The sequence below is a fragment of the Papilio polytes genome, unplaced genomic scaffold, assembly GCF_000836215.1.
Source record: "Papilio polytes unplaced genomic scaffold, Ppol_1.0 DF821956.1, whole genome shotgun sequence".
In the NCBI taxonomy this organism is placed as follows: Eukaryota; Metazoa; Arthropoda; class Insecta; order Lepidoptera; family Papilionidae; genus Papilio; species Papilio polytes.
In genome coordinates, this window is record NW_013527248.1 from 392,302 (window position 1) to 407,659 (window position 15,358).

General features: G+C 35.1%; 1 protein-coding gene across 3 annotated transcripts in view; it reads left to right on the forward strand.

Annotated features, from left to right (window-relative positions):
- LOC106107610 overlaps positions 1–15,358 on the forward strand; it is a 50,429-nt gene that overhangs the window by 11,802 nt on the left and 23,269 nt on the right. For 2 of the 3 annotated variants that reach the window (XM_013288511.1, XM_013288513.1), the window contains exons 15-30: positions 262–371; positions 1,254–1,341; positions 1,984–2,123; positions 2,882–2,993; positions 3,860–4,428; positions 4,849–5,424; positions 6,490–6,686; positions 7,665–7,810; positions 8,398–8,554; positions 9,264–9,429; positions 9,958–10,136; positions 11,117–11,273; positions 12,541–12,693; positions 13,648–13,830; positions 14,661–14,777; positions 15,140–15,350. In XM_013288511.1, coding sequence (XP_013143965.1) covers positions 262–371; positions 1,254–1,341; positions 1,984–2,123; positions 2,882–2,993; positions 3,860–4,428; positions 4,849–5,424; positions 6,490–6,686; positions 7,665–7,810; positions 8,398–8,554; positions 9,264–9,429; positions 9,958–10,136; positions 11,117–11,273; positions 12,541–12,693; positions 13,648–13,830; positions 14,661–14,777; positions 15,140–15,350 — 3,261 coding nt within the window. The remainder of the gene's footprint in view (positions 1–261; positions 372–1,253; positions 1,342–1,983; positions 2,124–2,881; positions 2,994–3,859; positions 4,429–4,848; positions 5,425–6,489; positions 6,687–7,664; positions 7,811–8,397; positions 8,555–9,263; positions 9,430–9,957; positions 10,137–11,116; positions 11,274–12,540; positions 12,694–13,647; positions 13,831–14,660; positions 14,778–15,139; positions 15,351–15,358) is intronic. The other variant, XM_013288512.1, reaches the window with a different exon arrangement.

Below are 15,358 nucleotides of genomic sequence, written 5' to 3' on the forward strand. Positions count from 1 at the left end.
GTTTAACAAAACAGTTTAAATTTCGCCTACAGCTGCATAATTTTAACTGAAAAGTTTAATTGTCAGTTAAAATTTTGCCTACAGACACAAAGGTTTAACTAGAAAGTTAAAATTTTGCCTACATCTGCATAATTTTAACTGAAAAGTTCAATTGGCAGTTAAAATTTTGCCCTAACACTTACAATGCTGTTATTTTATGATTTTCCTAGTTATATTGTAAACTAAAGAAATTAGCAAAATGACTTAAACTCTTTTTTTAAGGGAAACATGGACAAAATACTCATATGAATGAAAATGTACAAGAAACAATACATTTAGAGAAATATATGAATTTATCTGTTCCTGTTGTTAACGAGGGAATTATTATAAAGGTAAAAATATTTTTTGTAATTTATGTGTTTAAACGACTTGATTTCGCAAAAATAGCGAAATCTCGACATATACATAAAGGTATTTACTAGTAACTAAATTTTTGGTTACAGTCGAAATTCTAGTTTCGGCCTTATTCTCAGTTTCGGATGAAATATATTTATAACTCGGTGGAAACTGGAGTGTTTGTGAATTTTTATTTCACAAATCAATTTTATTGAGAAAATTTAGTACATTTTTGTTTTGCAAAAAACATAATTTTAACAATAATCTGTTAAAAATCGTCAAATTACAATTCTTTTGTTTAAAAAACCCTGTATGTGCAAAAAATGTTGAAACCCACTAATTTACAATGATCGTAATTTTAAATGTGTGTGTGTTTAACAGTGGTAGAGCCCGCCTTACCATCTTCGCACGAATAGTCCGGCTCGCCCGGTGTAATACCACGACCACACAGAAAACAGGCGTGAAGTGGAAGCAATTCCGCGTTTCGTCTGATGAGTGTGGTGCCGGAGACCTAATTTTAGTCCCTTTCCCTTTCCACTCTTTTCTTAAGAGGAAAGGATGGGGAGGAAAAGTGGATTTGACGATGGAGGAGACGCATAGGAAGGGAAAAGTCCTCTTTATGTGCGTCTCCTCCTCCGTCAATTAAGGGTAGGCAACGCATCTGCAATTGCAGATGTCAATGGGCAGCGGTCGCTTCGTCATTTTGGCGATTTCAGGTGGCCGCTTGCTCGTTTGCCATCTTTGTTATAAAAAAAAATGTGTTTTCGAAACTTTCAGAACAAAGTAAAAACATTTCGAATTTAATATTTACCCTTCCTTATACGTCCTTTCTCTTGCCGAATAATTCCATTTTGGTATTTATTTGATTTATTTTTCAGCTAAATCTACAAGAAATTCACAATTTAGCGTTGAAATATGGGGATTCCAAGATGTTACAAGTTTTGTTAGACTTACTTTACGCAAACTGTAAGTGTTATAAACTATATTTATATAATAAATGTTCCCTATGTAAATACCTGCATTTTACAATTTTCATAATTTCTTAGTTAACTTTATAAATGTTATTGTTTTGCCCGCGTTTTCGTCCGTACTGTTTCTATACTAAACATTATAAAAAGGAATGATTTGTATTTTTGTGTGTATAGAAATAACTCAAAAACTACTGTTCTGATTTTTAAAATTCTTTCACAATTTAATGGCTATGTTAACAGTTAGTAACATAGGCTATATTTTTTATACGCGGGCGAACTCGCGAGCAACAGCTAATACTAAATAAAGAGGAAAGATTTGTATTTTTATAATTGGAATAACTCAAAAACTACTGGGTCGATTTCAAAAATTTTACCATTAAAAAGATATTATAATACTGAGTAAAAGGTTATTTTTGTTATTTTTTATATAACTCGGATGAATTCGCGAGTTATCTTACTAATATTATAAATGCGAAAGTTTAGATGGATGTTAGAGTTTGTAGCCTAAACTGCTGAACGGATTTCGGTGTCATTTGGCATATATGTAGAGGATAGTATAGAACACAGACTACTTTTGTTTTTTTTCCACTCGGATGAAATCGCGGGCGGAAGTTAGTAATAAATATTTTTCATTTAGTATTGGAACGTGTACCAAATGAGAAAGTACTTACAGTACTTAGTAAAAGTGCGTGTTCGTTGTTACAAACTGCACAAGTACATACGCAAATATTATCTCTATGTGGGAATATAGCACTGCCTATAATACTATGGTTTCACGTGAGTTATAAGTTATACCATATTATAAATGCGAAAGTTTAGATGGATGTTTGTTAGAGTTTGTAGCCTAAACGGCTGAACGGATTTCGATGAAATTTGGTATAGACGTATAGTCTGGAAGAACACAGGCTACTTGCATTTGGTCTTTTAAATACCGCGCTTACAAGTCGCGGGTAAGCTAGTATACATAAAATAGGAGTGTCTAATATAAAAAGAAAAATAACAGATTTCAGCCAGATATTTGCGTTGCTGATAACGAAAATCGCATTTTTTTTGTTTGTCTGTCTGTCTGTCCGCAAGCCGCGTTTGTTGGTAGTAATCTCCGAAACGAGTGGGTCGATTTCGACCGAACTTTCACTGAAGGGTAGCTGACATAGACATTATAGGCTGCTTTTTTTTAATTCCGCGCTATCAAAAAGGCGACCGGATCGCTATCTCTGGAACGGGTAGACCGATTTAGACGGGACTTTGGAAGGTAGCTGGTAAAAAGTAGATGCACGCGGGAATGTTAAAGACGACCCTTTTTTTAATTCCACGCTAACTAAGTTTGCAGGCGACAGCTCATTTATAGTAATATAATGAAGAGGAAAGATTTGTGTTTTTGTATGTATTGAAATAACTCGAAAACTACTGTTCTGTTTTAATAAGAAATACTGCTAGAAAGATAATTTATCTGTGAGTAGCATACGCTATTTAATTTCACGCGGGAGAAGTCGCCAGCAACAGTTAGTATGTAAATACAGTCCTGTTTTATATAGTTTACGGAGACCGTAAGCAATGGAGATCGAAGCGCGGCTTCCACTGCGCTTAAACATATCGGTCATTATGAAAAACTAGCAAGTGCAGTGTTAAACGACACTACATTATACTGTAAGTATATCCCATCTATACTTCTATCTATACTATTATAATAAAGCGTAAACACACACTTCTTTGTTGCCTAAGATGTCAGCAATTACACCATATTTTTGAATAATTCTTCCTTTAATAAAAAGCCCTACACCTACGTCACGCTTTAGGCTATATATTTTACGCAATTAAACTTAGGGGGTAAATATTTTGGATAAAAACTCTAACGTGGGAAAGAGACCATAAACTACAAGCTGCCAACATTAAGGAAGCAAGGTTGCCATAGTTTGTCATCAATTTGACATTTACAATGATAATTTGACAAATGTAAACAATAAAATAAAGTTTTTATAATTCCAAGCGGATGAAGTCGCACGAGAACAGCTAGTTATCATATAATTCGGGAAATAAGGGACAAAAATCTGTCTGTTTTTGTCGTGATGTCTGTATGTTTGTGTTTGATAATCTACGTAACTCTTTAACATATTGTAATGCGATTTTTACTAATATATTATGATAGGTTTTATTTCAAACTAGTTGTTCCCGTGCGGCTTCATTCGCATGAAATTACAAAAACTATATTTTATTGTTTACAATTGTCAAATTATCAATTGCAAATGTCTAAATGACATGACAAACCTTAGCAATCTTGCTTCCTTGATGTTGGCAGCTTGTAGTTTATGGTCCCTTTCCCACATGAAGGTTTTTTTCCAATTTATTTACCCCCTTATTAGCGTGAAGATATATAGCCAAAAGCGTGTAAGTGTAGGGATTTTTATTAAAAAAAGAATTATTCAAAATATGCTGTAATTGCTGACATCTTAGGCAACAAAGAAGTGTGTTTACGCTTTATTATAATAGTATAGATAATCTTTATTTTTTTACAGCTGTGAATAAACAAGCATTTTTAGATATAGCGGAAATGTTAGTAAATATAATGAAAGAAGATAATGTGTTAGCACAGAAATATCTTCCAGAAATAATATTACGGACAGCGGAAACAAATTTAACTAAAGCAAATATAATATTCAAAAATGCAACAGATTTGTTTATAGATAAAATAGAATTATTCAGAAATGTAATAATTGGTATTGTAATGAAACTTCTAAACGTAATACAAGATGGCGGCCGTTTTAACAAAATGGCGGATGTGCTTATTTTAAAGAATAAAATAAAATTGACATTAGATTTTATAAAACAAATATATGGGGAAGAAATTAATTGGTGTGAAGTTTTTGAAGTAATTGAGAAACAAAATGGCGATGTTTCCCGCCTTTTTGTAATTCTATCGATTGCTAAAGAAATGTTTGATTTCGATGAAAGTTTTTCTAATAAATTATTAAAAGAGAATTTTGTTGGATTTAATATTGAAGAAAATTGTAATTGTCTTTATTTGGATGGTATTTTGAATTTTTGTATTCAATATGCTGATATTTTGGTGAAATTACATCTAGAGGTAAGTTCTTATAGGCCTGCGTCCCTTAGTGTCTCTGAGTCATCGTCATCTCCTTATCCTACTAGGTTTTTGTCCTCCACATAACTCTATCATACGTCATCTCAGTCACTCCCTTCTTGATCATGTCACCTTTTACACAATCCATCTCTTTCTATGTCTACCTCTACCGGTGTACCTCCACACTCATAACTAACGTTCTCCTTGTAACATGCGATTCATCCCTCATAACATGCCCCCATGCTAACCTTTTACTCCTTACCTTCTCTACTATTGAGGCTACTCTCAAACTTCCTCTAATATACTCATTTCGTATCTTATCCATTCGTGTTACCACACATCTTAAAATTCGCATTTCTGTCACATGAGTGATCACTCTGAGTGCTCATTTTTCTCTAGTATTAAAAATAGATTGTTTTTTAGGATACAGTGAGAATAATTTCAACTATCTTATTAAAATTAAAACCCAAAGAAATAATTGACCACAGACAACATTTATTAACATGCTTGAAAAGATATGAAAACCTATTGAAATGTTTACCAAAAGAATTTATAATGAATTTCAAATTATGGTGTAAAGAGTTTGAAATAGACAAAATAGCAATTGACATAAAAAACGATTTCTTCGAAGATATAAATCTAATAAAATCATTGAAAATATTACTAAACATTTTCGATAAAAACGTTGAAAATGATTTGATAAAAGAAATAAAAATATGGTTGCCTTTAATCGTAGAAAAACATCAAAACGGTATAAAAAAGCGTTTTATTCCATATTTCACTGATTTACTGCACATAATATTCAAGTTTCTGCCTACACCAGATATTGAAAGAGTGGTGATACTGGAAGGGTTTAGTGTAGACTTCATGCCGGTGGTATTTCATCATCTGGTGATGAATTTTGATCTGGTGAAGATTCTTCATCAGAGAGATGTGATGAAGGTTTTAGTAAAATATTCGAAGATCGAAAACTATGATGTACTGGATTTAGTCGATCAGGTAAGTGGAGTTTATTGTTTTTAATATTAAGGGGGGATAGGCTAAAGGGGGAAGGTAGTAATTATTTTGTCCCTAAATAAACTTTATTTTATTATGGTAGGAATTATAAGTAACTAGCTTTCGCCCGCGACTCCGTCCGCGTGGAATTAAAAAAAACAAAGGTGTGTCATCATCATCATCATCACCAGCTCACTATACGTCCCCACCGAGGGTCTCGGAGCCTACCCTAATACGGGGTGACTAGGCCATAGTCAACCACGCTGGCCAAGTGCGGGTTGGTTGACTTCACACATATCTTTGAATTTCTTCGCCGATATGTGCAGGTTGCATCACGATGTTTTCCTTCAAAGGTGTGTGACTATGTGTAATTCCAGACTATCCTCTACATCTATACCAAATTTCATCGAAATCCGTTCAGCCGTTTAGTCTACAAACTCTAACAAACATCCAACCATCCATCTATCCATCCATCCATCCATCCATCCATCCATCCATCCATCCATCCATCCATCCATCCATCTATCTAAACTTTCGCATTTATAATATTAGTAAGAAGTAAGATTTAAGCTTTTTTAAGTTATCTCAATTTTACGATATTTTCATCTGGGGGGGGGGGGATTTCTCCCCCCTATTCATCAGGGGGCGTTTCATGTATTGTGTTATATACTTTTGTTGCTAATTTAAGTATAAGTATTTTATGTATGTATGTTAAACTATAGTTAACTTTAATTTCAAACTAACTGACACTGTCCCATCACCGGCTGATAGAGTTTCAGATAGCTTAAAGATGACGTCACAGTCAGATAAGGGAAAAATCCGATATTTCCATCACATACTATGCACATTGGATTGTTAACAATTAACAGACAGACAGGTCCTATATCTTGTAGCTTTTGCCCGCGACTCCGTCTGCGTGGGATTATAAAAAAACAAAAGTAAATAGTCTATGTGTTCCAAAATCTCTACATGTATGACAATCATCGAGATCCGTTCATTTTTAGGTTAACTCTTACGAACATACAAACTGTCGCATTTATAATATAAATATGATTTCTTGTCCAACAGTTGTGGCCGGAATTCGAGAAAGTATCCACTTTCGAACAACAATATTCTTTACTTCTAGAAGTTTCTTTCTTACCTAATAAATTGTTACCGGAATCGAAACCGATGCAATGGTTAATAAATACAATGAAATCAGAAACATCGACATGCGAAATGAAAACCAAACTTATTGGTTTACTACCGCCTGGAGAAGCTTATAAGTATGAAAAACTGCATACTAATACTATAATGTGGCTTCATCCGCATGAGAACAGCTAGTTTTTGACCGACTTCCCAAAAGAAGGAGGTACTCAATTCGTCTGTATGTTTTTTTTTTATGTGTGTTACGGCATAACTCCGCCGCTAGTGGACCGATTTTGATAATTCATTTTTTATCCGAAAGGTAATGCTTGCAGGTGGGTCCCATTTTTTTGTTTGATTTTTGGAGTCAAAGACTACGACGTAGTTAAATAGTTTAACTCAAAATCGCGCGACGAAATTTCGGGTCATTTTTGCTTTCTTTGCTTATAAACAAAACCTATCACAATATATTAGTAAAAATCGCATTTTAATATGTTAAAGAGTTACGTAGATTATCAAACACAAACACACAGACATCACGACAAAAACATTCAGATTTTTATCCCTTGCATTTCAAATTTTATGATAACTAGCTGTTCCAGTGCGGCTTCATCCGCTTGAAATTATAAAAAACTTTATTTTATTGTTTACATTTGTCAAATTCTCAATTGCAGATGTTGAAATACCAATTACCTTACTATGGTAATCATGCTTCCTTGATGTTGGCAACAAGTTATGGTCTCTTTCCTACATTAGGGGTTTTATCCAAAATATTTACCCCCTAAGTTTAATGGCGCGAAAATATATAGCCTAAAGCGTGACGTAAATGTGGGGCTTTTTATTAAAGAAATGATTATTTAAAAATATGCTGTGATTGCTGACATCCTACGTCACAAAGTAGTGTGTGTTTACGCTTTATTATATTAGTATAGAAGTAAAGATAATAAAGCGTAAACACGCACTACTTTTTTGAAAAAATCTTTCTTTAATAAAAAGCCCTACACTTACGACACGCTTTAGGCTATATATTTTCACGCTGTTACTTAGGGCATAAATAAATTGGAAAAAACTTCAACAACAACAAACGTGTTGGTTATATAAGTTCCACCTTTAACCAGGTCTACTTGGAGCTGGTATGTCGGTCTACTGCCCGCACGTCTCTCTGAAGCTCAAGGTGAGAGTGGTCTACTGCTGGGAGCTTTATTGGAAGCTCTGATAGCTGCTGATTCCAGTCTACTGAAGACTATCAGCCAGTTGATAGCGGGTGAGTACAAAAGAGAGGATTTTTATACAAAAGAACGGTCTTCTATACGAAAGACTGGTGTTCTACATAGAAGACCGGTCTTCTAAACAAAAGAATGGACTTTTATATAAAAGAACAGTCTTCTGTACAAGAGACTGGTCTTCTACAAAAAAAATGGTCTTCGACATAAAAGCCCGGTCTTCTAACAAAAGAACGAACTTCTATAGAAAAGAACGGTCTTCTATACAAAAGAAAAGTTTTCTATACAAAGGAACAATCTACATAAAAGACCGGTCTTCTATACAAAAGAACAGTCTTCTATATAACTAAAGTCTTCCATGTAGATGAACAGTTTTCTATACAAAAGACTGGTCTTACACAAAAGAACGGACTTCTATAGACAAGACCAGGTTTATCCAGTTTTCTAACAGACGCAATATCTTATATTATCTCTATACTAAGGGACTTTTGTACTAAAAAAATGTGATAAAATGTGAATGTTGTCTAAGAAATATCATTTTTAACGGTGTTTTTATTACTTGTACTGCTGATTTCCACCGCGTTTAAGCAATCTCTAGTGAAAATGGACATTAAATTTGTTTCTGTAGGCGAAACGGCTTCAGGTTGGTGGGATGATGCCATAGATGCGAGCATGGTGTCATTGTCTAAAAGGAACGACATGTCCGTGTATGGCACTCTTTATGCTTACTGTTGGGAGGGACTTAGTCTTGAAGTCTGTTTTAGACTAATGGTTCCATTGCTGAGGTATGTTATATTTACTTATCTATACTATTATAATAAAGCGTAAACACACACTTCTTTGTTGCCTAAGATGTCAGCAATTACAGCATGTTTTTGAATAATTCTTTCTTTAATAAAAAGCCCTACACTTACGTCACGCTTTAGGCTATATATTTCATGCCATTAAACTTAGGGGGTAAATACTTTGGATAAAAACTCTAATGTGGGAAAGAGACCATAAGTTGCTGCCAACATCAAGGAAGCAAGAATGCTAAAGTTTGTCGTGTCATGACATTTTGACATTATATATATTTTAACTAGCTGTTCCCGTGCGTGCTTCATCCGCATGAAATTGTAAAAACTTTATTTTATTGTTTACATTTGTCAAATTATCAATTGCAAATGTCAAAATGACATGACATGACAAACCTTAGCAATCTTTCTTTCTTGATGTTGGCAGCAACTTATGGTCTCTTTCCCACATTAGGGTTTTTATCCAAAATATTTACCCCATAAGTTTAATGGCATGAAATATATAGCCTAAAGCGTGACGCCAGGATTGTTGAAAAATATGGTGTAATTGCTGACATCTTAGGCAACAAAGAAGTGTGTGTTTACGCTTTATTATAATAGTATAGATGTCTCTGGTACAGATATATTAAAAACTTTAAAACTGTACTATTTAGTAACACCGTCAAATACCCCAATAGTTCATTATATGATATTCTTTCAGAAATTCAACAGCAGCAGTTTGCGAGGAATTTTTCTCTTTAAAGCTAAAAGATCTTCTTTTAGTACTAAAAAAGACTTTATCCGTATATAATAGCTCTTTTACATGTCAAATAGTGGTTTACAATTACATACGAGCTCTTGTCTTACTCAGAGTTTGTATTGAAATGGTAAGTAATAAGCGTTTGACTAAACTATCGCACAACTGTTTACTCTCGCGTTGATTCTTATGAGCTTAAAACCGTCCCCTCGTCGTGGTGGGTAGTGGGACGGATGAAACTTTTTATTCTCATCTGTTACCACGAGGGGACAGAGTGGGGTGACGGTTGGCAATAATCCAACTTTCTTGTCTATTTTTTAGAGAGGTTTTAAGTTATCAAGGGTCTATGTTGTAGAGGTTTTGGGCTCTGATGAGAAGGGAACATATTTTCTTTTAAATTTATAGAGGTTTGTAAGTTACTAAGGTTTGAGTTATTGAGGTTCTACTGTTTTATAAAGGGGATAGATTTGTAGTTTTGTATTGTAACTCGTAAACTACCGGGGCAATTTCAAAAGTAAAGTCGTAAAGTAACTCAAAAACTACTGACGCAATATCAAAAATTCTTTTACCAAAAAGTTACGTTATCAGTGAATAACATAGGGTATATTTTAGTGAGATTTAATTTCTGTTCCAATCCAAAAATGATGTTTTATTCCAGGTCCCTCGTTCGCATATAGAATCACCCAAATCGTTACTTTACAGTCAAATGACAGATGAAGTAGGAACAGAGGTGTTTTATTTGACGAAAACTCTGTCAATGTTATGCGTAGACCTTGTACAAAATAGACGCGTCAAGATTCCGAATTTAGGTTTTGATAGCATTACAAAGAATTGTTTGTGAGTTAAATACTTAATTAAAATAGCTATTTAACATACTGACCCCTCTTTTTATGCTTCATTGTTATATCTATGCTAATACTATCTTTCGCCCACGACTTCGTCCGCGTGGAGTTTAAACAAAACTGAGTACCCTATGTGTTCCAGACTATTCTCTACGTCTATGCCAAATTTTATCGAAATGTGTTTAGCCGTTTAGGCTACAAACTCTAACAAACATCCATCCATCTATTTATAATATTAGTATGATTATAAAGAGGAAAGATTTGTATTTTTGTATGTATTGTAATGACTCAAAAACTACTGGGTCAACAAAACTAGTGAGCAACATAGGCTATATTTTTTAGTCCAAATATCACACCCTCTTTCACACAATACATCCATACTTTCTTCTGTCTTCTACCTTTGTAGCCATCCAATCTTAACAATATCTGGTTTATGTCCCCATCTCGTCGAAATGTTCATACCACGCTAACCTTTTGCTTCTAAATTTCTCCACCACTGGCGTTATTTTCAAATTTCCTCTAACAGTGGTAGAGCCCGCTTTAACATCTTTGAACGAATGGGCCGGCTTGCCCGGTGTAATACCACGGCCACACAGAAAACAGGCGTGAAGTGGAACCAATTCCGCGTTTCATCTGATGAGTGTGGTGCCGGAGGCCTAATTTTAGTCCCTTTTCCTTTCCACCCTTTTCTTAAGAGGAAACGATGGGAGGAAAAAGTGGATTGGACGGTGAAGGAGATGCATAGGAAGGGGAAATGTCCTCTTTATGTGCGTCTCCTCCTCCGTCAATAAGGGTAGGCAACGCATCTACAATTGCGGATGTTTATGGGCAGCGGTCGCTTTCCATTTCGGTGGATGCAGGTAGCCGCGTGCTCGTTTGCCACCTCGTATTATATAAAAAAAATATATATATTCTTAACATACGTAATATTTAGCTGTAATCATACAATTTTGAACTCTATTCCCTACAAAATAGGTTATTCTATTGTGAAAATTACAATAGTTTGGTATCAGCGATATGGTGTAGACAACCTTCAGATCCTAAGTTCTATTCCCTGGTCTTCGATGTTAAGACCTGGTGCAGAATAGTAGACCCTTACTTGGAGTACCAACTGCCTCTAGTCGAGTCCTGGGTAAGTTGTAGGCACATTCTTTGCCAGACTATCTAACTATGTACTGTATTTTTGAATTTTTCTAGAGGAATGATTTGTATTTTTGTATGTATTGAAATAACTCAAAAACTACTGGGTAGAATTCAAAAATTCTTTCACCATTAAAATTGGTATATTGGCTACGTTGTTACTGAGTAACATAGCCTATGTGTTTTTATTATTTTTTTAATTTCACCTGGACAAAATCGCGAGCAACAGCTATCTAAGACATGGTTTTTTATTAATTACTAGCTGTTCCCGTGCGGCTTCATCCTCATGAAATTATGAAAATTTTATTTTATTGTTTACATTTGTCAAATTATCAGTAGCAAATGTCAAAATGACATGACATGACAAACCATGGCAACCTTACTTCCTTGATGTTGGCAGCAACTTATGGTCTCTTTCCCATATTAGGGTTTTTATCCAAAATATTAACCCCCTATGTTTAATGGCGTGAAATTACAAAGTCTTAAGCATGACGTAACTGTAAGGCTTTTTATTACAAAAAGAATTATTCAAAAATATGCTGGAATTGCTGACATGTTAGGCAACAAAGTGTGTGTTTACGCTTTATTATAATAGTATAGATAACAATTATAGTTAGTTGACCTGGCTCGCCCGCGAGAGCCGCATAAACGATACATAATACGAAAAAAGACGTAAATTAACCTCCGTTATAACTCCGCATAAGAAATAACGTAGCAGGAACCAGATACGGAGTTAACATTTCTTGCGGAAGTTCCGCACTTGCGAATGCAGAAGCGGAGTTCCGTTACAACCCTACTGTATACATAGTTTTTTATAAGTTAGTTGTTTGTAGTTACTACCTAACAGTGGAAGTGTCCGCTTTAACATCTGAGCACGAATGGGCCGGTACGCCCGGTGTAATACCACGACCATACAGAGAACAGGCGTGAAGTGGAAGCAATTCCGTGTTTCGTCTGATGAGTGTGGTGCCGGAGGCCTAATTTAAGTCCCTTTCTCTTTACCACCCTTTTCTTAAAAGGAGAGGATAGGAAGGGGAAGTGGATTTGTTTGTGGAGGAGATGCACAGGAAGGGGATATATCCTCTATATGTGCGTCTCCTCCTCCGTCGGATAAGGGTAGGCAACGCATCTGTAATTGCGGATGTCTATGGGCAGTCGCTTCGCCATTTTGGCGGATTTATGTGGCCGTTTGCTCGTTTGCCACCTTATGTTATAAAAAAAAACTACCGATCATATTTGTTAAAAATAATTTTTTTTAGCAAAAACGTACAATGCATCAATACGCGGGCGTGAAACTGGAAGAAAGCAGTGGTCTGTTAACTTCTGCCTCAAGTTCTACAGCTAGGACATATCTTCGCACGCTCTCTGAAAACCCTGGAGAGTTCGACGAGGGTCTGATTCAGGATGACCAGGTAAGATTACTGTTTTCATATAAAAATGTAACCCTTTTCGTTGAAAGTAACATGCTTATATAAATATGTATATGTTTTCATTTATACTTTGTCTAAATAAGATAGCTAATCTATCTTTGATTATAGCATATGAGGTATCGAATTCAATTTGTATGAAGGCAAATGCCATACTTAGACAGATATCGTAGTGACGAACAACAAAATAATTATCGAACTCAACTAAAATTATTATTTTCTTATTAACTGATTTAGAGGATAATTCTAGTATTAACAATGAAAATCGAAAATCGATAAGATTCATGACCGATTTTACACAACCCATCCCTACTAAATTTGTAATGAATAGTCAAACCAATCTATCTTATTTAGATAAACTATAGTTTCGATTTTAGATTTTTATTCTTATAGAAGTTGGAATCGATAGATTCATAGTTATAACTTTTGAATGAAACAAACACTGTTTTCTCAAATTAATAATGACCTGCAGAACCATTACAAATAATGACAGTAAATAAATGTTTATTATTGACCGACTTCCCAAAAGAAGGAGGTACTCAATTCGTCTGTATGTTTTTTTATGTGTGTTACGGCATAATTCCGCCGCTAGTGGACCGATTTGGATAATGCTTTTTTTATCCGAAAGGTAATGCTTGTTACTACTACAGCCGTACGTAATCGAATTGGATTTCTTTATTATTATTATTTAATTATCCTCTAAATTAGTTAATACGAAAATAATAATTTCAGCTGTGTTCGATAATTATTTAAACCGAATATCGATAGTTCATAATTCGCTGCGTGTTTCGTCACTACGATACCTGTCTATAAAGTACGGCATTTACCTTCATACAAATAGAACGATACTACATATGCGATAATCAAACTAATTTATCTTATTTAGACAAATTATAAAGAGTGGATGAAAAGAGTTACATAAAATTTTACCCCTCGTAGTACTTCCAGGAATGCCAAGAGTTATGTATACCGGAGAATGTAATTAACCAACATCCTTGTGCTGGCATTTTAACGATGTCGCTAAGCAGAGCAACTAGTTTACCACATACCACATGGTTGACCACAACACTCACCACATTGACCACAAACACATATAAGAACGCCAAGTGGCTATTAGCACAGGTAACTAACGAGATAAGATTATAATAGCTTTAGCGACTCCGTCCGCGTGAATTTAAACAAAAAGTGTAGCCTATTCTTCCAGACTATCCTCTACATTTATACCACATTTCATTGACATTCATTTTAACAGTGGTAGTGCCCGCTTTAACATCTTAGCACTGCAGGGCTCGCCCCCAGCAATACCACGACTACACAAGACAGGCGTCAAATGGAAGCAATTCCGTGTTTCGTCTGATGAGTGTGGTGCCGGAGGCCTAACTTAAGTCCCTTTCTCTTTACCACTCTTTTCTTATAAGGAGAGGATGGCAAGAGGAAGTGGATTTACCGGTGGAGATGCATAGGAAGAGGAAATATCCTCTTTATGTGCGTCTCCTCCATCGGATAGGGTAGGCAGCGCATCTGCAATTGCGGATGTCTGTGTGCAGTGGTCGCTTCACCATTTTGGCGGATACAGGTGGCCGCTTGCTCGTTTGCCAACTTATGTTATAAAAAAAATGAAATTCGTTCAGCTGTTTAGGCTACAAACTCTAACTAACATCCATCAAGTATGACATCATACTTCATACTATCGTACTAATATTGTAATTGCGAAAGTTTAGATGCATGGATGTTTGTTAGAGTTTGTAGCCTAAATGGCTCAACGGATCTCGATGAAACTTGGCATACACGTAGAGTATAGTCCGGAAGAACACATTGGCTACTAACTTTTGTTTTTTTGAACTCCACGTGGACGGAGTCGCGGGCGATAGCTAGTTATAAATATATTTTTTAAACCTAATTAGTACTTCCTGATATCGACTACAAATACTAAGGTATAATATTTTTTTTAGGCAATATGCAACTGTAGGGAGGATTTGAAGGTACACGCTAGTACATTAAGCCCGGCGTTGCTTACTATGGTAGTACAAACTTCTGGTGATCATCTTAACAGTTTACATATTGACGTTGTAAGTACATCTTTTATTATTACAGCGTGCACCTGTGACTAAACTATCGCACGACTAAACTATCGCACAAATAAACTATCGCACAACTAAACTATCGCACGATTAAACTATCGCACAACTAAACTATCGCACAACTAAACTATCGCACAACCAAACTGTCGCACAACTAAAATATCTCACACCGTTGTGTGATTGTCAACTGTTTAGTTGTACAACTAAAAATCAAAGTGTTCCATATAAGCTCATAGAAATCAAAGCGAGACTAAACAGTTGTGCGATAGTTTAGTCAAATACTAGTATACAGCAATAGAACTCTTGAGTTGTATTCTGTCTTATTTATTTGGACTATTGTAATTTTTCAGATAGATTTAGTCATTTACTGGGGACAGAAAGATTTTAAACCCGATACTATAAACAAAGTTAATATAATACTAAAGAAGTTAGTAGAAACTGTGATACAGAACAGAAGGAATAAGAAGATTGTAACCATTCTAATGCAGAAGATGAATTTAATTCTGGAAACTTTTGAACCGTTAGAAATCGAATGGTCTTGTTTGAGTGAATGTGTTCATGGTAATATA